This window comes from Tamandua tetradactyla, chromosome 1 (assembly GCF_023851605.1).
Source record: "Tamandua tetradactyla isolate mTamTet1 chromosome 1, mTamTet1.pri, whole genome shotgun sequence".
Classification (NCBI taxonomy): domain Eukaryota; kingdom Metazoa; phylum Chordata; class Mammalia; order Pilosa; family Myrmecophagidae; genus Tamandua; species Tamandua tetradactyla.
In genome coordinates, this window is record NC_135327.1 from 81,138,694 (window position 1) to 81,162,973 (window position 24,280).

Below are 24,280 nucleotides of genomic sequence, written 5' to 3' on the forward strand. Positions count from 1 at the left end.
CAAGAGGTCTTCCCCTCTGCACATGACTGGCTTGGCTTCCCCAGAGCATGGTGGTTAGGGAAGTCAGACTTCTATGTGGTGGCTGGCTTTCAAGAGCAAAAGCAGAAGATGCCAGCTCTCTTAAAGGATCGGCCTAGAATTAGCACAGAATCATTTCCACCATATTCTGTTGGTCAAAGCAAGTCTCAGCACTTCTTTTAGTATGCCCCTTTGTACAGTTCTGGCTTTTAGAACCAGGGTAATGTCTTGTATAGTTGATAGATAAGAAGATGATAGCTAGACAGATGAAGGTAGATGGATGGATAGATAAAATCAACTAGGATATAGGAGAACCGAAAATGGAATACAAGCACTAACAAATGAATGACCACAATGAAGACAGCAAGGAAGAAAATAACCATGTAACTTGAGAAAAGAGTACTATAAGCATGCAATGTAATGCTAAACACAAAAAGAACTGGATACAAATATTGTACTCTATTTTGTAAATTTGTTTTTCACAAGAGTATGGATTGCCAATTACGAAACTACCTTAAATATTTATATAACAGAAGAGAAGAAAAAGTAAAGTACTGTGGATAATGAGAGCTAGGTTTTTCACTGCCAGAGAAAGGAAGGACAGATAAGGAAAGGAGGAAGGCCCTGTTGTTACCTTTATTTTGGCTCAGGGATACTGATGTTGAACTTCTGGCCCCCAGAACTGGGAGAATATAAATTTATGCAGTTTTAGGCCAACAAGTTTGTGGTAATTTACTATGGCAGTCATGGAAAACTAAGACAGTCTCAAAATAATCTCCCCACTATGTACTCATTAATTATGAAGAGAGAAAAAAACCAACTTTAAAATGGAGGAAACTGGAAGACACAATTCTAGCCAAAATGTCATGGTTAACATCACTAGACATATTAACATCACGTACCATCTGGTGTGATGCACTGAGAAGATATCACTTCTGACATTTCTTATCAAAAATGCATAACCTCAAGCAATGCAACGGTGGCTCAGTGGCAGAATTCTTGCCTGCCATGCTGGAGACTCAGGTTCAATTCCCTGTGCCTGCCCATGCAAAAAAAAAAAAATGCATAACCTCAATTTAATAATGAAAGGACTTCAGACAAAACCAAATTGAGGAACATTCTACAAAATAACTGGGCAATTCTCTTCAAGAGTGTCAAGGTGGTAAAACAAAGAAAGACTGAGGAACCGACCCAGATTGGACAAGACTAAGGAATTATGATGACTAAATGGAGTATGGAATCCTGGATTGGATTATGGACCAGAGAGAGGATACTAGTGGATGTATTTATTCTTTATTGCTGTGCAACAAATTACCTTAAACTTTGAGATTTAAAATAAAACCCATTTATTAGCTCATAGCTCTGTAGATCCGAAGTCCAGCAGAGTATGGTTGGGTTTTCTGTTCAGGGTATCACACGACTGAAATCAAAGTGTTGCCTGGGAGTTGTTGTCTAGAGACTCTGGGCATGAATCCATGCCCAAGCTTATTGAAGTTGGCAGAACTCAGTTTCTTGCATTTGTATAAGTGAGGCCCCTGTTTTCTTGCTGGCCATCAGCTAAGAGCCTCTCTCAGCTCTGAGTGGTAGCCTGAATTCCATACAGGTGATTCCCCCCAGTGATAGAAAACTTCTTGCATGGTAGACTTCTCACTTGCCTTAAATCTTTGGCCTAGTGTGTCTGACGTCTAGACCCAGATTTAAAGGATTCATGTGACAAAAGCAGGTCCACCTAGATGAGCTCCCCATCTTAAGGCCAACTGACTTATGACCTGAATTATACATGCAAAATCTATAGCAGCCCTCAGATTAGGGATTTTTGATAACTGGGAGAAAGAGCGTGTGTACCAAAGGCTGGGAATGTTGGGGTTAATCTTAGAATTCCGCCCACCAAAGTGAGACAACCTGTAAAATTTGAATAATGTTTATAGATTGAATAAGGTTTGTGCATATATAAAATTAACATTTCAAATGCTAATTTTCTGGCGTAGGTCATTGTACTTCGGTTACATAAGATGTCACGATTTGTAGAAATTGGGTGAACAACATATGGGACTTGTGTATACTATTTTCACATTTTCTGTAAGTTTAAAATTATTCAAAATAAAAAGATTAATAAAAAAATGAACAAAGATGTCCCCAGTTCACAGGGAAGGGTACTAAATCCTGTCTCTTAATAAAAGAGGCTTGTGTATATGAGGCAGGAGGAAACCATGGTGGCCATTTTTTAAGTCCATCCGCCTCAGGCCTGATAAATAATACAAAAATGAATATGACCGGTTCCTTTTTCATAAAATATATAAGCTGGAAAGTGAGAGAATGTCTACCCAGTAGGTATCTATTGTGTATCTTCTATACATTGGGCACCATGATAAACACTGGAGATACAACGATGACTAACATATCCACATGAATATTATGGTTTAACGGGAAGAGCAAATGGTGAACAAGTAATTAAAATCACTGTTTGATAATTGCCATGTTATGATCACTACCTGGGACTAAGAAAGCAAAAGACAATGAAGAAATCACTTCCAAGTGAGGAGATCAAAAAAAGCTTCATAATAGGTAAAAGAAAAGTTTTTTTAAAAATTTCCCTCTCCCTTCTGCTCCACTAATTAATGTTCCAAGCAAACCAGAAGAAGCTATCCATCTGATTCACTGCTGTACCTTGGAGTAGGTTTTTACACAAATGAATACTTTACTACTAATATAATCTTTTAAACTGCTGCTAAGGCTATAGATATATTTTTTCAATTGTCCAAAGAGAGTCTAAAATTTAATTAGAAATCGAAGTCCCTCATTTTCCAGCATTTCTGATAAGCTATACCAATACCCTTTGGGTTTCAACTTGTTCTCTATCATACTAAATTAAACTCTCTGAGGTGGTTAAATCCAAGTGCTCTGGGCTCTCTCATTTTACTCAGCAGGTATTTGGGAAGGAAGTCTTCTAATCTATTTCATCAGCAACTTTATGTCTCCATTTAATCTTTTAAAAAAATAGAAATGGAACTTATATCCGTAAATATACATGCAGAAAAGTCTGCTGGGTGGGTTAGTGGGCACTTTCAGATCTGCTTTTGTAGAAGAATATTGCCTTAGGACTTTTAAAAGATGAAAAATGTAGTACCTGTCTGAGATGTAGTTTCTGCCCACAACATCTGAGATAAGCTGATTCTTGGGAACTCCGTTATTTCTAGAGCATGTACAAAGGTTGAAATGATGGGATTAGGGCTTTTATGTGCCCCTGACTTGATTCTCTCTTCCCCTTCCAAGGGCTCCTGAGTTTTTTAGACACAGGCTGGGAGTGGCTGTTCATGGCAGTAATGGCAGAAGACCACTTAGCTACACTGAGCATGGTAAATCAGAGGGCCCCCATGGGCTTGATGTCCTCTTCAGGCAGGACATCCATCAGGCTTTCCCAAGAGATTTTTTGAGTTCATCCATGCAAACCACTCACATGGTGCTTTGCACATAAGAATTAACAAAATTTTTTTGTCATTATATTATTATTGTTGTTGTTTAGCATCAAATTTAATGACAATCATAGAATTTAGCTGCCAGCATTGCTGAAAAATTTTTTTCATCTTTTTCTAAGACAAAGAAAAATAATAGGAGTTTTTATTTCACAGGGATGAGTTGAAGGAATTTAATTCTATTTTGTGTAGGAAAATAAAGGTAAAATTCTGCCTACTGGCAGTAACTCTGACTACTCCCCCAATCAGGTCTATTCTAGATCTGAGCACTCTTTCTGCCGAGTTAAGGAATCTTCCCCCAGAAATGCACCCACACGAGACCCACTAAGCTACTCATTTTACCTCATGTCACCTGAATTGCTTGAGAGTAGCTGCCTAAAATACTGAATTTTCATTTGTGTGTTCTCTTCATGGCTCATCAGTGAGTTCAGGTAACTGATTCACTCGACATGTCTAAACACTACCTCTGGCCCCACGTTGGCCCATATCCTTCCACTTAGGTTGTCCCAGACCCCAGAAATTACAGCTGGAGAACCAGGCAAATTGGGATTCAGAAAATGGGAAACATGGACGAAAGCCTGAAAGCCAAAGAGACTGGGTATTTACATCTCTGTTGTATTTTTAACAATGGGATCCTTTGCTTTGCTGCGGCCTCAGACCTTCCCCATTGTTAGGTTCAGTAAAGAGGCTGAGGAAATTGTCAGGGCAGTCTTTTTCAGAGGTGGGCTGTGGGTAATTGTAATTCTGTTTGTCCCTTCTTTATCTGTCTCAATGCTATTCCAAGCATTTTTGGTTCAAATTAGGGGAGCTCCTGTTTAGCAAGGCAATACAATTCATTTCTCAACCTCCAGAAACAGTGATCTTTTACCAGCCTTCCAAATCCCCAAATAGTGAGCTACAATTTTGTCAAACATCTCCATGGAAAGCATCACAATAACACCCATCCATGGTGTATTTCAAAACTTCCATCAAGAATAGGCAGGAAGTTCTTTATAACATTCTGAACACTTCAGTTCAAAGCTGGCATGGTGAATGTGTGTTACACATGTTGCCACATACCAAGAAATGCTATAGCAATCCAAATCTTTCTTTTGGGTTCACAAAGAGTTAAAGGGGAAGAAAGAAAGATATTTTCCCATGGCAGTTTTACATTTATGTCTTTCCCCTGAACACCTTGGTTATGTATTCTGAAGCTGAGGGTCTTGCTTCTTGGTGAGCACTTGTGCAAAAGCTCTGCTTGAGAGGAAAGGGTGTGGGTGACAGAAGGAGGAACAGGAAAAGATTGTTTGTCCAATTTATGTGGTCAGGAGCCAAAGAAACCAACTTGGGTTGGACAGACTATCATGTAGGTATTTTGCAAAGAAAATAAAGAGGAGAGGGGAAAGGAGGGATGTGTCAAAGTTTTTCATCCTCACAGAAGAAGAAAGCAAAGGAAACTATGAGGATCCAATCACCCCGTTTAGTAGATGGCAAAGCCAAGGAACAGGAGAAGGCACTGTCCTTCTGGAAGGCATTTGACTAAAATGGCCAGGGACAAGCTATTAATCACCATATGAAGGCCATGTAAGCCTTTCTTTCTTTGAGATGGAGCAAGAAACAAAGTCCTAAGCAAGGCCTAGTGCTGGAGCAAAACCACCAACAATCATGCCCATCTCCTTCACTCGCTTTAATAAAACCAGGTAACCACAACAGCAAGACCAGAGCTGGCTAGCTCCAGGTGTCTGTGGTTGAGACAAAGGTCTAGCTTCTGCATTGTATTTTATTTCATTCATTCATTCATTCATTCACTCATTCTTAGATCTAGGGGCATGTGACAGAGAGCTAGCAAAGTTGAGGGCTCTGTCACAGCCTAGAGTGCCATTTGGAACATTCCTTCATTTCTTTCTCTGTGTTTGAAAGAAGTGGTGGTGGCCAGTTATTAAAGAAGCACCACACCCAGAGATTAATTTAAGATTGCTTGTAGAGGTGAAGTCATAGCCACGATTACCACCAGTTGTCTTCCAAATTACTGATCAAGTCCTGTTTTCTAAAGGTCATTCACTGGGTTTGGTATCCATGCTTTTGTAATACAGATGCATAACTCGTGTGTGTGTGTGTCTGTGTGTGTGGGTCTGTGTGTAGAGAAATAGGAGAGAAAAAGAAGAGAGCAAGGAGGAAGAAGAGAAAGTGGAGGAAGTAGAGGAGGAAGGGGAAGAAGATAGAAGGGGAGAAAAGATTGTTACCAAAGAGAGGGTAGGAGTTTCAAAGAATAGAAAAAAATAAAATTAGGAAAGGAAGAAAAAAGAGAATACGGAATTGTAAGGAGGTGGCAATTAGTTGCTTTGCAAAGTACTGGCTTTCATGTCACTTTAGATTTTCAAGCAAAGACAGCAGCCCCTGTATTAGTTCCTACTGCTATTGTAACTAACAAATTACCAGATATTTAGTGGCTTAAAACAACATGATTATTTTAGCTTATAGTTCTGGGGGTCTGAAGTCAGCTAAAATCAAGGTGTTGGCTGGGTTGAGCTCCTTCCTGTAGACTTTAGAAGAGAATCTTTTGAGGTCACCCACATTCCTTGGCTCATGGCTTCCTTCCACCTTCAAAGCCAACAAAGGCAGGTAGAGTCTTTTACACGTTGCATCACTCTGACACTGACTCTTCTACTTCTCTGTTCCACATTTATAGGATCACTGTGATTGCATTGGGCCCACTGATAAAATCCAGGATAATCCCTGTACTTTAAAATCAGCTGATTAACAACCTTAATTCCATTTACCACACTGATTTCCTCTGCCATGTAATCTAACATTTTCAGAGGTTCAGCTATCTTTCAGGGGCCATTATTCTACCCATAACCTCCTATTCAGAATGTTTTAGAGGGGCAGGAGGTTGGGTAGTCCCTTAACTCTAAAATCTAAGTAATTAGAGAAAAAGAGGCATTTCTTCTGGGTAGTGCCTGAGCTCCATCCAGTACCTGGTCCACCTTCTTGGATTCTATGCATAGGACTGGATTCGTCCTGTCCACTGGCTCTCCAGAGTCTCTGGGCAAATGGGCCCTTGGTTCTCTCTTTCGTGGGCATGCTCTATCTTTCCATTTCCAGCTAATAACATCTGTCAATTCCTAGTTTCAGGCCTTCAAACTTTTCCTTTTTCGCTTTAGCTGTCATTAGTATATGGAATAAACATGTTGGTGCAAACTATTTGCATCCATTAATGCCAAACTAATGTCATATATATATATATAAAACTTTTGTCTATAGCACTTTAACTTCACAAAGTGATACTAGAAGACATCTTTTCAATCAGTGTTGGGGGAAACATATACTGGAATTACTTATACTCCACTAATCCTACCACATAAACCTGTCCTGCATATGTCCAGACTTGTTTAAAATTTTAGGGACATATGCTTGGAAGATGACTTGGTTTGCTGTATAGAAAACTATTTAAGCATATTACAAGATTTATAAAACATTTAACTCTAGTGTTGCTATAGTAGGATTGTAAGAAGAAATGTAATTGTACCCCAATGCCTTAGGCCTCAATAATAAAGTTGCTATGTCCTGTTTTCTTTTCCCTCAACTGTTATTTGGTATAGGAATATATTTCATTTTTTCTGAAATTTTTCTTCCACCTAATGAATGATGGTACAGTGCTACTACCACATGATCAAGAAAGAAAAGGGGTAAGCCTGGTATTCTGTCCTCCTGAGGATCAGCGATTCTATAGGCAAGGTTGTTAACCTATTTTTTTCAGGCTCATTTCACCTGAAAAATCCCAAGAACTATAAAAGCTCAACACAGCAGGTAGTATCCCTTGAATAGAAGTAAATGCAAGGAGAAAATCATAATCATGGGGGACGAGTTTGAAAATGAATAGACCAATATCAGGATATGGAAGGCTAGTAGTGTGTATTTTTTCTGCTCGCCTCCTTCGCCAATTGAGAATCAATGGTCAGCAGTTGGACAAAGGGGTTGAAGATGTGGCATTCTGTTCAGCCTTGGGCCTGGTATTCTTTCTCAGAGCCTTTAAACCCATTATTTGAGAAGGACTCCTATGGATGAAGGCAGCATTGAGTCATGTGGGAGAGTGACAAGCAAGACTCACATGGCAAAGCCATGAGACAGAAGGGTCAGTAAACACATGTCAAATTCAGCTGATTGAAGAGTGGGTGTGAATTTCCCTGAAAAAGCCTGGAAGTGAGGATTCATTTGTAAAGTCTTCATGCAAAAGCCCCCTCTTGTGGTACCATCCAGGTTTAGTAGCCTAAAGACATAGTAAGAACTAGCCTACCTAGTTTTTTTCTTTTTTTTTTTTAAATCACATCTGTACTTCTATCCTGTAGTAGATGGATCAAAGACAAAATAATGTCATGTGACTGGGGTAGTCACAGGAAGTTGGTGAGTGTAAATTTCTCCTCTGCTTAGAGAAGCATTCAGTATATCAGACTATATTTTGGAAAATATCATGCTTGTTGAGCAGAAAATAATGGCAGCAAAAAATTAAGAAAAAAAATCAAGGGAAAGAGGTCCAGCTATGCTTCCTTATGGACACACCCTGACTTCCACAATATTTAACCAACTAAGTTCTGGATAAAAAAATAAGAGAAAGTATTTGGTAACCACATATCTGAGAAGGATTTAGTGTGCAGAATGTATAAAGAAATCCTACAACCAACAACAAAAAGACAAAAAAAAACAAAAAAAAACAGGGCAAAAAACTTATCTAGACATTTCTCCAAAGAAAATATGGAAATGGCCAATAAGCACAAGAAAAGATACCCACCATCATTAGCCATTAGGGAAATCCAATCAAACCCCAATGAGATACCATTTCATGTCCACTAGAATGGCTACTATTAAAAGAAGAGAAAATAAATGTTGGAGAGGATGTGGAGCAATAGGAGCACTTGTGCATTGTTGGAGGGAAAATAAAAGGGTGCAGCCACTGTGGGAAACAGTTTTGTGGTGCCTCAGAAAATTAAATATAGAATTACCATATGACCTGGCAACTCCACTTCTAGGTGTCTATTTCAAAAAACTGAAGACAGGGACTCAGATATTTGCACACCAATGTTCATAGCAGAATTATTCACAATTACCAAAACTTAGAAGCAACCTAAGAGTCTATGAACAGATGACTAGGTAAGCAAAATGTGATATATGTATACACACACACATACACACACACACACATACATGCACACATACATATACATATATTACAATGGCATTTTGTTCAGCTGTAAAAAAGGAATGAAGTTCTTAAACATGCAACAATATGGATGAACCTCGAAGGCATCAGATTGAGTGAAAAAGTCAAACACAAAAGGACAAGTATTTTTTATCTCACTGATATGAAATGACTAGAATAAGCAAACTCATAGCGTCAGAATCTAGAATACAGGTTACCAGGGGCCAGAGTGGGGATAGGGAATGGCGATTTTATGTATAATGGGTGCAGGGTTTTTGTTTGGGGTGATGGGAAGTGGATGGCAGTGATGGTAGCACAACACTGTAAATGTAATTTACACCACTGACTGATATATTGGAATGTGGTCAAAGGAGAATTTTAGGTTGTATACGTTACTGGAATAAAAATTTAAAAACAAAAAAAAGTAGGTCTGTAGAACACAAACAGTGAACCCTAATGCAAACTATGGGCTATAATTAAGTCTATGGCTCAACCGGCAGAGTTCTCACCTGCCATGCTGGAGACCCAGGTTCAATTCCCAGTGCCTGCCCATGCAAAAAAAGAAAAGAAAGAAAAAAAAATGTAATAATAGAGAAAACTGAATGTGAAGGTGGTTTTGGCAATCCTGTGTTTTCTGTATGAGTTTTCTGTAAATCTACTTCTCTAATATAAATAAATAAGTAAATAAATAATCAAGGGAAGGAACCCCAGATCCTTAATTCTACAATGATTAATCCACTAAATTTCAAGGAATTCTCTGGGCCAACCTCAGAAGCCAACCTGCCAGGAGGCAGGCCTTGCCACAAACTGAATTGGAGCATATGGTATCTTAGCAGTGTGTTCAGTTTTGGGAATATGTAAGATAATAGGCCCTGATAATTAAAACAGCACATTTGTTTATAAGCATAACTTGATCTGGGGCATATTGCTAGAAATTTTAGCAAGCAACATGTTTCTTTCAGAACAAATTATCAGAACTTGAAATACATTCTGAATCCTTTCTTTCACTAGATCGGTAGAGTTCTGAAGGTAGAAGTCCAGACACCTGTAATTATATTGTTACCCTGGATTAATAATCTTTATTTCAATAGTGACCTTGCTATTTATGAAGACTGTTTTCTTTTTTGATATGGAGGGTTTAGAGACATTTTCTGGTCCTCCGTGGATGATCAGTATCCTCCTGTATGTGGCTATTCAGATATTTATTGTCACTTCTCAGTGTACAGGCAAGTCATATTTCAAGCTAACTGCCTGGGTCAGAATTTTGTATTTATTAGGAGAAATCATGGAGCCAGTTTTCAAGTATATGGTTTTGCTGATTCTCTGTCATCCATCCTTTTTTCATTTTCCATACTAATTATAAATATATGGAAAAATTTCATTCAGATGCCTGGCCTGAAGTGAATGTCTCCAAATTTATAACCATGAATTAGCCAGTGGGGGGAAAATACTGCAGTAGGCAAGAAATTACCCTTGTATGATGAAATTCTCCTATTGGAATAACAGCATGAGTTCTTCCCGATGAGAGGTCCACAAACAGCAAAGCAGGAAAGACAATAACTGTTTCAGAAATTAGTTGGCATTCTTCTAAAAAGTCTCACAAAGACTTGCGAGAAGATGAACTTTCTATTTATTTGAAATCCTTCATTATAGAAACATATTAGGTCTATACCACAGATAAATGACTTAGATCCTTTCAATAAAAAAGAACACAAAAAGAAAACTAGGTCTAAATCACAGTTTGAAAGATGAATGTCTATAATTTAGCTTTCACTGACCATTGGGTTTGTAATGACATTACTTTAATATAGTTGTACCCAACAGCTGGGTTCAAGGTTACATCAGGATACTATGGTCAGATTGTCTACTTCCAGTCTGTAACTGGACTTTGATGACTGGTAATATCAGCAAGTAACAATTGATTCTGAAACATAACTGCACATCACTTCTCACCATTTAGACAAAATGACATTTTTTATATTTTGAATTCCCTGAAAAATTAAAATAGTTAATACTAAGACATGCTTATTATTCTGTAGTGGGAGCCCAGATGAAAGGAAAACTGTTTTCCTTCATTCTCCTATTTGTCATTAACTATACATTATTTAATACCTGTTTAGTAGTAATCATTCGACACATTACAAAATTTGTTACATTTGCACTAGGTTCAAAATAAGGTACTGATTGAAGAATCATTCCTTCCCCCCAAAAACAGATTGATATCTACTCGCAAGATGCAGTGATGGAAACTGATTTTCTGCCACATTTCATGAAATCACCAAAGACATACATAAAACCTAAAGAAAATTTTACTCACACGAGGGAGAAAGGAAATTCAGTTCTAAATGGACATCAGCAAATCCATGGTTTAAATTACATATTAGCAAAGGGTTCATGAGCTCAAAATTAAGTTATTCTGTTTAAAATCAATCACAGAGACTGTCATCCTGCTTATTGCTTTCACTTCCTAGCAAAAGTTTAAATGAGGACTTTATGTACAAGTAGAGAATATTGAGAAATCGGCTATTTTTCAGGTCTGTGTGGGATAGAGGGGCAAACGTTTAAGCTATTAAAGTAATTAGCATGAGGAGTGCATTTTTCCAGAAAAAAAAGATTAAATCATTAGCAACAACAATAAAAATCCCACAAGTCTGCAATTCAGCCATTATCTGGAAAAAAAGAAAAAGGCATGAGAATAAAAGGTGGGGTGCATTTAAAAGGCATTTGATTCATTAATACCAGAGCCTTTCTGGAGATGCCAGGCAGGAAATCTGGAGTTACTCTAAGTTTTTTTTTCAGTGGCATCATAAGTGGGGAGACGGGTCCAGAAAGAACATTGCTTGTGCCAGCAAAGTGCATTTGGATTGTGGCTTTGAGGAAGAGAGCATTTTCCCTGTGTCACTGGGCTCCGTGTTGGGTCACCACTCTAGCACTGAGCAACTCCCCGATGGTGCAGTCATCGTATCCAAGGGCTTCCTTCAGGATGTGCACTGTGTGCTGCCCCAGCAGGGGAGGTGGCCTGGCCTCTGACATCTTGAACTTACTGTATCTCACAGCCGGGCCTGTCAAAGAAGGAGGAAAGCAGGAAGCCTGTTAATGACTAACCCTAGGAAATTAATTACCTAAGCAGCCTGGGGTGTTTTCAAGGAATGCCAAGAATATCACAGCCAGTTACACCCTTGCAGATGCACCATTTTTTTGGGAAGAAACAAATTTTTGCATGTTGCTTTCCATGACTCAAGATTTAATCCAACCGTGCAGCAGTCATCTGACACCACAATGTAGTGAGCTGTATGGACAGGCCAGGAGTGGGCACGACCTGTTAGAAGCTGTCTGTCCTCTTAGAAGACTCTCCAGGATAGAGGCTGGACTAAGTGGACTATCTGGGTCCAAAGGAATGATGACTGCAGATACCTAGTGTCTCTTGAGTTGGAGCTCTGACCCCAGGCAGAGGCAACTCAGAAGTTTCCTATTCAATGTCAATTGTATAATTCCAAGATTTAGTTCAACAGTCTGCAGACTAGCTGAACTTCAGCCAGACCATGGCAGAAAAGGTTATATGTGCAACTTTTGTGTCCAAGTCAGAGACCTGAGTTTGGATCTCAGTTCTTGTACTTTCTGGCAGAGAAATCTTGGACGAATTACTTAACTTCTCTGAACCCCATATCCTATAACTGTAAACTGTATATAATAATATTTACCACATAAAATCAATGTGACTATATAAATGAGATCATGGATCAAAAGTACCAAGTAAGCATTCCTTAACTCACAATAATGTATAAAACATGCTAGCTACTAGAATGACCAAAGCCTTGGTGTAGCGATCACAGCATCTCCCTTGAAGCTTTCAGTTCAAGGGCAAAAGGATAGTTATTGCCTGCAGTGTGCAGAGCACTAAACTGTCCTGCAAAAATGGTAACTCAAGCAATACTTTCAACAACAATTTGGAAATGGATTTTATTATCACCATTCTGCACGTAAGAACACTAAGGCACAAAAAGCTAAGCTTTTGTTCCAGGTCACATGTCTAATAATAGGGCCAGGATGCAAGTCCTCATCTACTTAAACTGTCTCACATTAAAGGCCATTCACTTTCCATAACATTGGGTGCTTCTTCTTACTTCTCACTCTCCACAGACAAGCTGGACATTAAGAAATATGTTGTTTCAATAAATTTTACCCCCATTTCCTCATTCAATAAGTGGTAAATAAGTGTTGGTGGTCTTTTAGATCTCATTTGATTATACTTTAGGAGAACATATTAGATATGGTTGCAACAAGACCTTACAAAAAAGTACATTTCTATGTCACAAAATTTCTGTCACAGTTTTTTTTTTAACTTTTTAATCGGGTAGCCCATCAGAAGAATAAATAAAACCGAAGCATATACGGGCAACACAATGTCAGTCAGTAAAGAAGGAGATGCACTTCGAGCTCTTTGGAGAATTCCATTCATTCAAAACACTGCTGTGCATGCCATTTTTGCTAGAGGTGGAAGACACAGATTTAAAGCCTTTGTCTGTTACATACCACTCACTATAGATAAATGACAAGTTCCAACTTACGTCCAAAGATTTCCCATCTCTGAAGATCAGGGCAATTTACTTTTTCTTTTATAATTTCCTTTAAAATGCTCCAGTGCATAACTGGTTTTTCAAGGGTAGGTCCCTATTAAGGTCTGTAAAGGAACATATTCAAGGCTCCTATTGGGAGGCAAGGTCCACTACTCTCCTGCAGCCATTGCTCTTTCAGATTTTGCTCCATTTTTATATTAATTAAAAAGTTTTGATTTAAAACTTGTCTTTAAAAGAAGGACTCCACTGAGGGAATATGAGCCTCCTAAGGTCAATGGCATATGACTTTTTTCCTAACTTAATTACCTAGAGAGACTACCCAATGGAAAACAGTCACTTGATTACAAGAATCTGGGTTGGAATATGTTCCTCCTTCTACTCCTTCTTCTTCTTCTTCTCCCCTTCCTCCTCCTCCTCCTTTCATATGGCTACTAATAGCTACCATTTCTTAAGAGCTGAAGGTATGTCAGTCACTGCACTAAGAACTTTATGTACATCATCATCTCATATAATATTCACAGCAATCCTGCAAGGTAAGTAAACTATTATTAATCTTTGTTTCCAAATAAGGACATTGAAGGCAAAGAATCCTTAAAATGAAAGTGTTGGAATGAGGATTAAGGTTAGAAAATTAAAATAACATGTCCAACCTCACATAGTTATGGTGATAGAGTCAAGATCCATTCCCAGATATGGTAGGTGCAAAAACCTGGACTTTTAACCTCCATGCAGTGACTGTATGAGGGAACACTTCAGGTTCAGCCACATTAAAGGGAAGTTTAGCTTGGGTCACTCCCAGTATATGCCATACTTTGCTGGTAGCATCCAGATCTACACTGAAGACTATATTACCAGCTTGAGGCAAATGGCATTTTACCCTTTGCATGAAGCATCTTAACAAATTTAGGTTGGTAGAATGGTATTTGGGATTTTGTTTTTTTAGACTTTCTAGGATAAAGATGTAGATAGATAGGTAGATAGATAGATAGATAGATAGATTACAATAGATAGATAGATAGATAGATAGATAGATAGATAGATAGATAGATAGATTACAATAGGGAAAATAAAGTGACACCCAAATCTTATAGAAAGCTACATTTCCACGAGCTATGTGAAATCATCTGTTCTTACAATTCTGTGTAATCCCATGTAGCAAGATCATACCCCCAAGTACAGGCTTTGTATAAACAATGTTTCATAAAGTAAATTTGTCTCAATACGTATAAATTATTTACATACATATGTTATTGTTTATATATATGGTCTAGAAAAATGGAAGGAATAATCTGCTCTGCCATAATAAAAAAGGTGGGTTTAACCAAGCGATAAGTTACTTGTTCTTAATTTGTTGGTAAAGGACCATCTATATTCTCAACTATTTTAAACACTTGCAAGCTGTGTGACCTTGAAAATTTTTAAGATCCCTGAGCCCCAGTTATATATTTTTAAAATGAGATTGACTATATCTATTTAGAGTTGGTGTGAGTATTGCATAATATAATATGGGTAAGTATTTAATACCAGCAATAATCAAAGACATGTATATGAAAATAATAAGATTCAAATTTGTTTATAAAATTAGCAAATCTTATGGGAATTTTTAAAAGAAGTTAATGACATATCACTAGTAGGAATGAAAGTAGGGGAATCCTACTGAGGAGAAATTTGGCAATTAAGTATCAAAAGATTTAAAAGTATTCACATAGTTGGATAGAAAAATTTCTCTTTAAAATATTTTTCTTATGGAAATAATGAAGATACATATTTTTAGATTTTGAACACATACATTGCCTTCATTCTCTCCTGAAACTCCACTGAAATAAAAGGCAGATATCTAAAAAATAAATAACTTTTATGTGAATAAAAAGAAGGATAAATTTCAACAAATTCAAGAATGGCCTGGATGTGATCATGTTGTTGAAAGAAAGAAGTAGAGAAAGATGAAGGCTAGAATATCCTCTGCAAGGAAATGTAGAAGTGTAAATGTCAATTGGCCCAATCATCTTTCAAGAGTCAAAAGTTCCTGGGCTTAAAATTAGTGGTTATGTGAGAGCTAGGCTTGAGAACAGAAGTAGAATTGAAAGGTTTAAATGTCTGAACGCTGAATAACTGATCCAGTTTGGGTCCCCCATAAGCTGTGAGCAATCTTTTTCAAAGGAGAGTACAAGCAGTCATTGTTTAATTGCAAATGAAACAAACATAACTGGCTCTTTATAAAAGTAGTTCAAAAGTGATGTCCAGGGAAAGTTAATATTTTTGGTGTGGATGTTGGGTCCCCTCCCCCCCCTCCCCATTCCTGCATTGGAAGGCCTATAGCCTATCTTTGGTTCCCTGTCCACAACAAACCACTCATCCTGAAGTAAACACTGTCAGCCAAACCATACTGACCTACTGGTCAAAGAATTGCTAGTCAGAGTAGAACCCACAAATGTAGGGAATATCCCCCAAAATAGAGAAAATCAATGCCAGCCATCCAGTTTATTTTTCTATATAAGAATGACTAGCCAGGGATCCCCATATAAGAACTATATAAAACAGGGAATAAATGGAGAAAGGAAAGGAACAAAACAAGATTTAGCACTTAAAATTTTAAAGCATTTTGAAAATTAAGAATTTAGTAGAAAAACTGGAAAATAAAGTAAAAGATATCCCTATGAGCACAGGAAGAGTAAAAAAATAAATAAACATTACAAGAAGCTAAGAATTCTCATAAAATAGACAAGAATCACAGAAACTGGGAAGCAAACATGTGGAGGAGGAAAATTTTTCAAACAATTAATATGAGGAACAGAGAATAAAGCAAATCTTCAGATTCAAAGCATAAACTGAGAATCCAACAGAATGAATGAAAAAATTACATCTAAATATGTGTACATTAAACTTTAGGATATCAGGGTGAAAGAGGTTTGAAAAACTCCCAGGGCTAGAGAGGAGGTGAACAAGTCAGAGGGCAAATAGTGGGGATGGATAATGGAAATAAGTCACCTATAAAGGAATAAAAAATAAGACTGAGCCTGAATCTTCAATAATACAGAATATAGAAAAGCAGAACTCACTTTCAAATTTCTAAAGGGAAGGGCTATTAAATCTAGAATTGCATATCCAAATGATTAATCAAATACAAAGACATTTTCAAACCTTCAAAGACTAAGTTTACTGAGTAAGTTACTTAAGAATGAACTCCAGCAAAATGTGGGAGAACATGAAAAAGAAAGACAATTCTGGTAAACATTAAGGAACAATCTAGGAAGGCAGAGAATAAGGTCCTAGGATGACAGCTTGGACTTGGAGGACCAAGAAGGCAGACTGGAAGAGGAGGAAGTAAGAGGCCTTCAGAAGGGAAATCATAGAAGGGGGAAAGGCTATAATATATTACCAGTATAACTGAAAGGTTGGAGTGGTGGTTGGAAGCTGTACATATCCCAGAGAAATTTGTTCTTACATTTAATCCATTCCTATGGGTGTAAACACATTGTAAGTAGGATCTCTTGATAAGACTATTTCAGTTAAGGTATGACTCACCTCATTCAGGATGGGACTTAATCCTATTACTGGAGTCCCTTATAAATGGAAAGAATAGAAAGAGAAAAGCCATGGGAGCAAGAAACTGAAATGAACAAAACCCACAAAAGAAGGGAGAGACCAGCAGATGCCGCCATATGCCTTGCCATGTGGCAGAGGAGCCACAGATCAATAGCAGTCAGTATTCAGGAAGAAAGCATCACCTGATGTTGCCTTTATTTGTACATTTTCTTAGCCTCAAACTGTAAGCTCATAAATTCCCATTGTTTAAGCCAACCCATTTCATGGTTATCTACTTTTAGCAGCCTAGGAAACTAAAACAGTTGGGAAAATATAAAAATAAGATAAAACTCCATTAAGAAATAACTTAGAAACTCTAGAGAAAAAAATTGCACAAGATAATCAAGATCCAAATATGAAGCAAGTTACAATGTGGCAAAAATTTTAAGTAATTGATAGAATAAATAGAGGCAAGGAAAATCCATTTGACCTTGATGCCAAGAACGTTCATTAGAGTAACGCATATAACTGTGACCACCTATGATAGCATTAATCATAGCGAGTTAAAGGGTTTATTTAGTTGTCTATAGCCTTTATGGTGTAGGAAAAATTTCAATTGTACTTGCTTTTGGGTCCTCAATGCCTGTCATGATCTCTACAAAATGAAGATAATAACAAGAAGCATCCTTTCTTAACCACAATGATGTGGACTGTGTTTTTAATTTGCATTATTTAATAGGAATTTTCAATTAAACTACATCAGAGACTATTATTGTTCCTATTTACAGGCAAGAAAACTGAGGCCAACAGGGCTAAAATTACTCAGCTAATAAGTAATAGGACCAGAACAAGGTCCATGCTGTTATGTACTACATAGTTGTTGATATTAATTTTTTTAAATAATGATTGCTAATAATAAAATACATTTGAATAAATAATCTCCAGATCATCATAATTAATCCATTTATTCATTAATTTATCTTACATGTAATTTCTGAGTGTCTATTCTGTGCCAAACTCTGGATTATGCCATCTTGATATATATTAGCAAACAAAACATACCCAGACTGTAGTCTCATGAACTTACATTCTGTTAGGCTTGGGAAACAGACAATAAATAAGTAAGCAAACAGATAAAATTAAATGGTGGAAGCAGATGACAAGAATTCTTTTTGGATATGCTAGGTTTGAGGTACCTATGAGACACTCAAGAGAAGATGTCAGTGGGTTGTTAGTGTGCAAGTCTGGAACTGAGAAGAGGTTTGGCCAATGATTGAGTTTCCTAGGCTGCTGAAAGCAGATAACCATGAAATAGGTTGGCTTAAACAATGGAAATTTATTAGCTTATGGTTTGAGGCTGAGAAAATATCCAAATCAAGGCACAGCAAGTCAATGCTTTCTCCTTGAAGAACCACTGTCAGCGGTCCTTGGCTCCTCTTTCTGCCACATGGTAAGACACATGGCATCTGCTGGTCTCTCCCTTCACCTTGGGGTTTTGTTGCTTTCAGCTTCTTGCTTCTGTGGCTTTTACACTCTCTCTGTATTCTTTCCATTTATATAAGACTCCAGTAACAGGATTAAGACCTGTCTTAAATGAGGTGGGCCACACCTTCACTGAAGTAGTTTCATCAAAAGGTCCTAATTACAATGGGTTTCCATCACAGAAATGGATTAGATTTAAGTACATGTTTTCCTGGGGTACATATAGCTTCAAACCACCACCGCCAGGATATACAAATTTCATTTACCATCAAAATATCCACATTCCAAAATCATTTATCCAAATCAAGTGGATTTCCAATATCCCTTATGCTGAATTAAAAAAAAAAGTTGTTTATGCAGTCTTTTCTCTACCATCTAAGCTCTATTTTGAAATCTATTGCATCAAAAATGTTCTGTGTCCATAGGGAGAAAATTAATCAAATGAAAATATAAATCTCCAAAGCTCATAATTTTGGTGATAAGTACATTTCTTTAAAACAGATTCCATATCCTTAGCCTTAAAGAGACAACTCTTCATTGAGCTAAGGGGAGAAATTAGGGCAGTGCTAGGTTGAACAGGTGGTAGACTTACACCCCTCTTGAAAGAGAGAAAACAATTCAGTGTTCTCCTGTACGGAGTCGTAGGCAGGTAGGAATCAACTAAGGTGGACATATCTTTCCTGTGCCTTAATCAAGGTATTTAAGCAGAAGAATACTGGCATAAATGAACACCACAGGAATCTCAATACCTAACCTGCTACCAAACCTGAAACCCAAAGTGCTGTCTTTGTGAAGGGACTACCAAGTTTAATGATTGCTTTTGAGAAGAGGCACAGCAGCGTGGTTAGGAGTGTGGGATCTAGAACCAGAGTGTCTAAGTTCAAATCCTGCTCTGCTGTTTATTAACTGTATGTCCTTGTGTCATTTCCACAATCATGTGTTGCCTCAATACCCATATCTGCTAAATGGGAATGAGTACCCACCAAAGAGGTTGCACAGTTTAAAAAAATTTGCTTCTTACAAATTCCTTGGAATGGTGCCAGGCACACAGTAAGCACTCAATAAATGTTAATGTCACTGCTGTTATTATCCTTACACCTCTGTTACTGTACCCACAGAGTTACACTGGCAAATCCTACGCTCTTCCACTACAGCCCAGGCCAGCTGCTAATTTGAGACCTAGATTTTCCAGGGCATTATCAAGTTAGTGGCATTTCAAATTTTTCCAAGTTAGCTGGGGATAAAATGAGCTTTTTAAATAAGTTGTAGTTTTAAAAAATCTTTACCCGTCAAGAATGAAGCTGTTTTAACTGGAGGGGAAAGGGAGGAAAGAATTAACCATCTCTAAGCCCCTGTCACATAAGAAGAACATTTCAACTTTTTTTTTATTAATTCATCATTATGAGTCCTGGGATTGGTATCTTTTCCTTATCTTCCTACAGATAATAAAAGAAAGGCTAAGGGAGGCTGCATGATTAACCAAGCAGCACATCTCATAAGTATATACTCTTTCTCCAACATCAAAATGTATCTCAGAGGTTAATTTTATATTCTCCTGAATTGTAACCAGTTATACTAGAAGGAACTTTGGAAACATGGGGCTTATTTTTACTTATTTAATAAACTGGAAACATGGGACTTATTTTTACTTATTTAATAAACACTATATGCCAGGCACTATTATATATACTTTACATATTTGATTCATTCGGTCCTTAGGACAGCGCCAGATGTTACTATGATCATTCCCATTTTACAAATATGGAAACTGAGAGACATCAAAGTGAAGTCACGCATTCAGACAAGTAAGGGACAGAGTCAGGGTTCATATCCACACAGTTTTGCTCCAGAGTCCTAGCACTTAGCTTTTCATCCAGGCCATGCTGCTTCTGGGTGAAAGGGAGAGAGCACAGTGAAGAGAATTATCTAAGCAGGAAATGAACTTGGGGTCCTGGAGTAGAAAGTGCCAAAGACAGCTTCAGTTTGCATCTTCTAAGCACTCTGTTGTCTCTATCTAGATTCGGTTCTACTAGATTTCTTATGCAATATGCACTCAGTACTAACTCATCTTTTCAAAGTCCTTTATCATATGTCACCTATTTCCTTGTAGGAAGTCCAGGGGTCACAAAACCATCAAGCCTTCTGATTTTTCATATTTCAGAGTCAGGTAATGCTTGCCAATGCCTTCCTTGCTACCTACCCCAAAAGAAATGAAGACTCCACTGTGCTTTCTGTGGAAAATTATCCAGTTGGAGGCATAGGGAGGGCCCAGTGCCTGGTGTGCCAGAGAATTCCTCAGACTAGCCCTGTAGTGTTTTCCATCTGTGGTTTGAGGCCCTACAGTAACAAGACCCTGACTATTTTGTCTCACCTCCTTTTAAAATTCTTCCATGATTCTCTTAGGCTGAAAAAGGAATCTACCCAATCTATGCAAACATCCCAAACTACTCTATATAAAGGGTTCAAGCTACATTTCTATAAGCCAGACCAACTTAATAATGTAAACAGTTGCAGGAAACAGAGGTAGCCAAAAACATGTGGGAAACCATAATGAATATTCAAGTAATGGGAATATAATATCAAATCATCACTAGGGAAGGGACTTAAACAGTCCTTTTTTCCAGATCTCCACATACCTCCAGTCTCGATGATGCATTTCTAAAGCTATGAAATAACCTATTGCTCAACTTCACAGCTAATTGGAAACTGGTCAGTACTAAGGGTTAAATTAACACAGCTGGACAGTCAGATCACAATAGAAGCAAGAAGGATAAAATTAAAACTCATTAGGGTGTGCAGTTTTTATTCTCTTGGGTTTTGTTTTTTTTTTTAGTTTCTGATATGAGTGGCAACCTTATAAAAATAAAGAATATTTAAAGGCAAACATCTGTTTCATGATATGTGAAATGCTATAACAAACATTTTTATTTTGACTTCTTTGGCCCAATGCTAAGATACATGCTGTAGATACCATTTAATCTTCAAGGCTTACTAGTGTAATAAGAAGCCAAATTTTATGTTGCTCAAAATAATGATAGCTCCAGTACCAAGTGATTTCACAATCTGCCCTCCAGTGTTTGAACTCACCATCATAACAATAACAACATTTTTTTAAATGGTGCCTCTCAGCCATAGTATCCAAGGTGCCAAATGGAGCAATACAGTTAGAACACATTAAACCCATTAGATGTGAGATAGAAACAGATAAGGGCATTGAAACTAGCATGGATATGGTGAAAAAAGACAAAGAGAATAAATACAGCTTTGGACCTCTCTAACAGAAGAACTTAATCTATGGCACTGTTTAAGTAGTCAGGCATCCCAGAAATGCAAAGCAACATGTGGTAGGTCCCACAACCTGGGTAGGTCATCCCTGGGCTCACCCAGAGTACAGTGGCACCATGAATCACTACTGCTGAAATGGATTTTAACTCATTTTTTTAACTCAATAAAGAGTGTCTCAAGTGTTTATAAAGTAAGAGTATATTTTTAACCATGTCTAATGCCCCTGTGGTCATCGTCAGTATTGTTCCCCACATTTTCATGCCACCTTCCAGGAATATGGCAGTATTATATATCCTGGCCCCTTTGTGGTTGGGCAAGGCCATGTGAGTACCCCGTGAACTGTGACTAGAAGAGATGTGTACGACACCTTCAGGCCAGAAGACTCAATTGCTAATTTAAGAGCCTTAGGTCTCTCTCTCTCTCTCTCTTTCTCTCTCTCTCTTTGCTATAACAACTGGCAATGTGTGAGGGCGAGTACTTCACCAGCCTGGGGCCCTGTAAACCTATGATGGTCATGTAAGTGTGAGAAACACATTTTTGTTACATTAAGCCATTGATAGGAAGCCATTGGGGATCGCTTGTTAGTGCAGCATAACCTAGCCTATCAAGATCGATCATAAGTCTCTGTTTTAATATAGAGATCTATTTGCCTAGAACTGAGGAGGGACTCATTAACCCAGTCTCTCATCGCTCCTTTCAAAAGCATTCAGTCCAGAAATCTCAAATACTTTGAAATTGCTCATTTGGTATGAAGTCAATTTTGGCCAGTGGAATGACGATAATAGCTATCATTGATTGAGTTCTTACATGAGTTAGGCACTTGACTGAATACTTTCCATATATTCTTCATCTGATGGGCTAAACAGCTTTAAAAAGTAGTAGTAGTATTATACCATTTTTTTCAATGAGGAGAGTAAGGTCCGGTGAGGTTAAGTTATCAAAATTACACAGTTAGTAAATTAAAGAATTCCGTTAGAACTTAGGCTGGCTCAATACAAAGAGAATGCTCATTAACACTAGGCTGTACTTCCCCTGCATAATGTGGAAGAAAATCTGTTCTCATATCAGTGGCTGAATAAATACCATTCTTTGGCAGATGGTGTTATAAAGCAGTACTGTATTATAAATACTTATATATTTCATGATTGCTAATCCATTAAGACATTTATCTTTCATTTGAAAAAGAAACAGGGCAACTTATATTGGATTTATGTATCTTATTCTAACCCACTGAAATGTCATAATAGATTACCATCCATTTCCTACTGGAAAAATATATGGCCCACAAGGAAATGCTATTCATATTCATTAGCAAACAAGCTGTCTCCCCTCAAAGTTTGCTACCCAAACCTTTGGCTGAGGTCTCTGAAAAATGTTAGTCTGGAAGACACTCTCTTCTGAATGCTTCCTTCCAACACTTGTGCTTGCTTCTCATTATTTTCAAAACTTATGAAAATTCTAGAAAGGGTGAAGAAATACCTTGCTGACAATGTGCCTGCTCTTTGCCAAAGTAATCAATTCTTCCTCTTCTTTCACTTCTAAAATTCAAATATTCAATACAAGCTCTTTGGGCACATTCCCAAGATATTGTTTGGTTAGATTTCACCATGGAAAACAAAATTGGTTCAGCTGAAGCCTGCAGCCAGAACATTTTAAGCTTCATAGACCTTCAAACTAGTGACCTTCTTCTCACCTCCTCTGCCTCTGTACTCCATTAAGGAAAATGCCGGAAGAAGTTTCCAATCAGAGAAGCCAGACTGTGTTTTGATTCAATTTTGAGAGAAAGAACTGAATGGGGCTGGAGCAGGTGGTTATTTGTGGTTCCTACTTCAAGTGATCTTTGGAAGGTTCTTCTGTAAACCTTTGAAGACTTTTGTAATTTTGTAAAATTTCTCTGGACTTTTCAACCTCTATCTTGAATGAATTAGCCCTATACCTACCATCATCTTCTTTTCCTTTTTGAGAGTCTCTAACATAACAGATATCACAGTAATAGTCCAAGCAAATAGACAATCAACAAAATTAGGCCCCCAAACCTGCTGTTTGGAAAGTGGGGATTTGCTAATTATACATATTTGCAGCAAGAACTGATCTTAGGTTTCCCCTTTCACTTTGCCTGTGCAATCCAGATGGAAAGACTTTGGAAAATATCCCTTTCCCTCTATGATATTATTTCATGACCATCCTTTCAATGACTAACCTTTACTTATCAGCCTTCTATTTGACACCTTGCTAGCCTAACAGTCCTGTCTCTGAAATGTCTCTCACGCATCCCACCCATCTGATCTTCTCTGCCACCTCCATGGTTCAAGGCACTCTGTACTATGTGGACAACTTACTTGTCCTGTCTTTTTTCCCCCAGCTGTTCCCCTCTAGCCAAAATGAACCCATTCTTCCCTGGACCTGATGCTGAGACTGCCCATGTGCCATCCTGGAATGTCATCCCGGCCAGGCAAGCTACAAGCCCATGTAATCTCAAAAATCTGTGCAAGGCTAACTTGACATTGAGCTTTCTCCTTTCTTCCATGATCCAAATGAACATTAGTCTCAATTGAAACTCCATAGCATTTGATATAAAAGTACATCTCACTTTCTAATTGAATTATCTCCTGTGATCTTTTTGAGACCAGAATTAATGTTTTGCTTATGGTTGGGTATTGAATCATGTACTCCACAAAATTCATGTTCAAGTCTTAATCCACAAATGGATGTGAACCTATTTGTAAGTAATATCTTTAAATATG

General features: G+C 37.8%; 1 protein-coding gene across 1 annotated transcript in view; it reads right to left on the reverse strand.

The window, feature by feature from the left end:
• Window positions 1–9,862: 9,862 nt before the first annotated feature.
• SUGCT (succinyl-CoA:glutarate-CoA transferase) overlaps window positions 9,863–24,280 on the reverse strand; it is an 878,065-nt gene continuing 863,647 nt past the window's right edge. Inside the window, exon 14 of the mRNA XM_077119443.1 lies at window positions 9,863–11,729. Within this exon, the coding sequence (XP_076975558.1) occupies window positions 11,566–11,729 (164 nt within the window). The 3' untranslated portion in view covers window positions 9,863–11,565. The remainder of the gene's footprint in view (window positions 11,730–24,280) is intronic.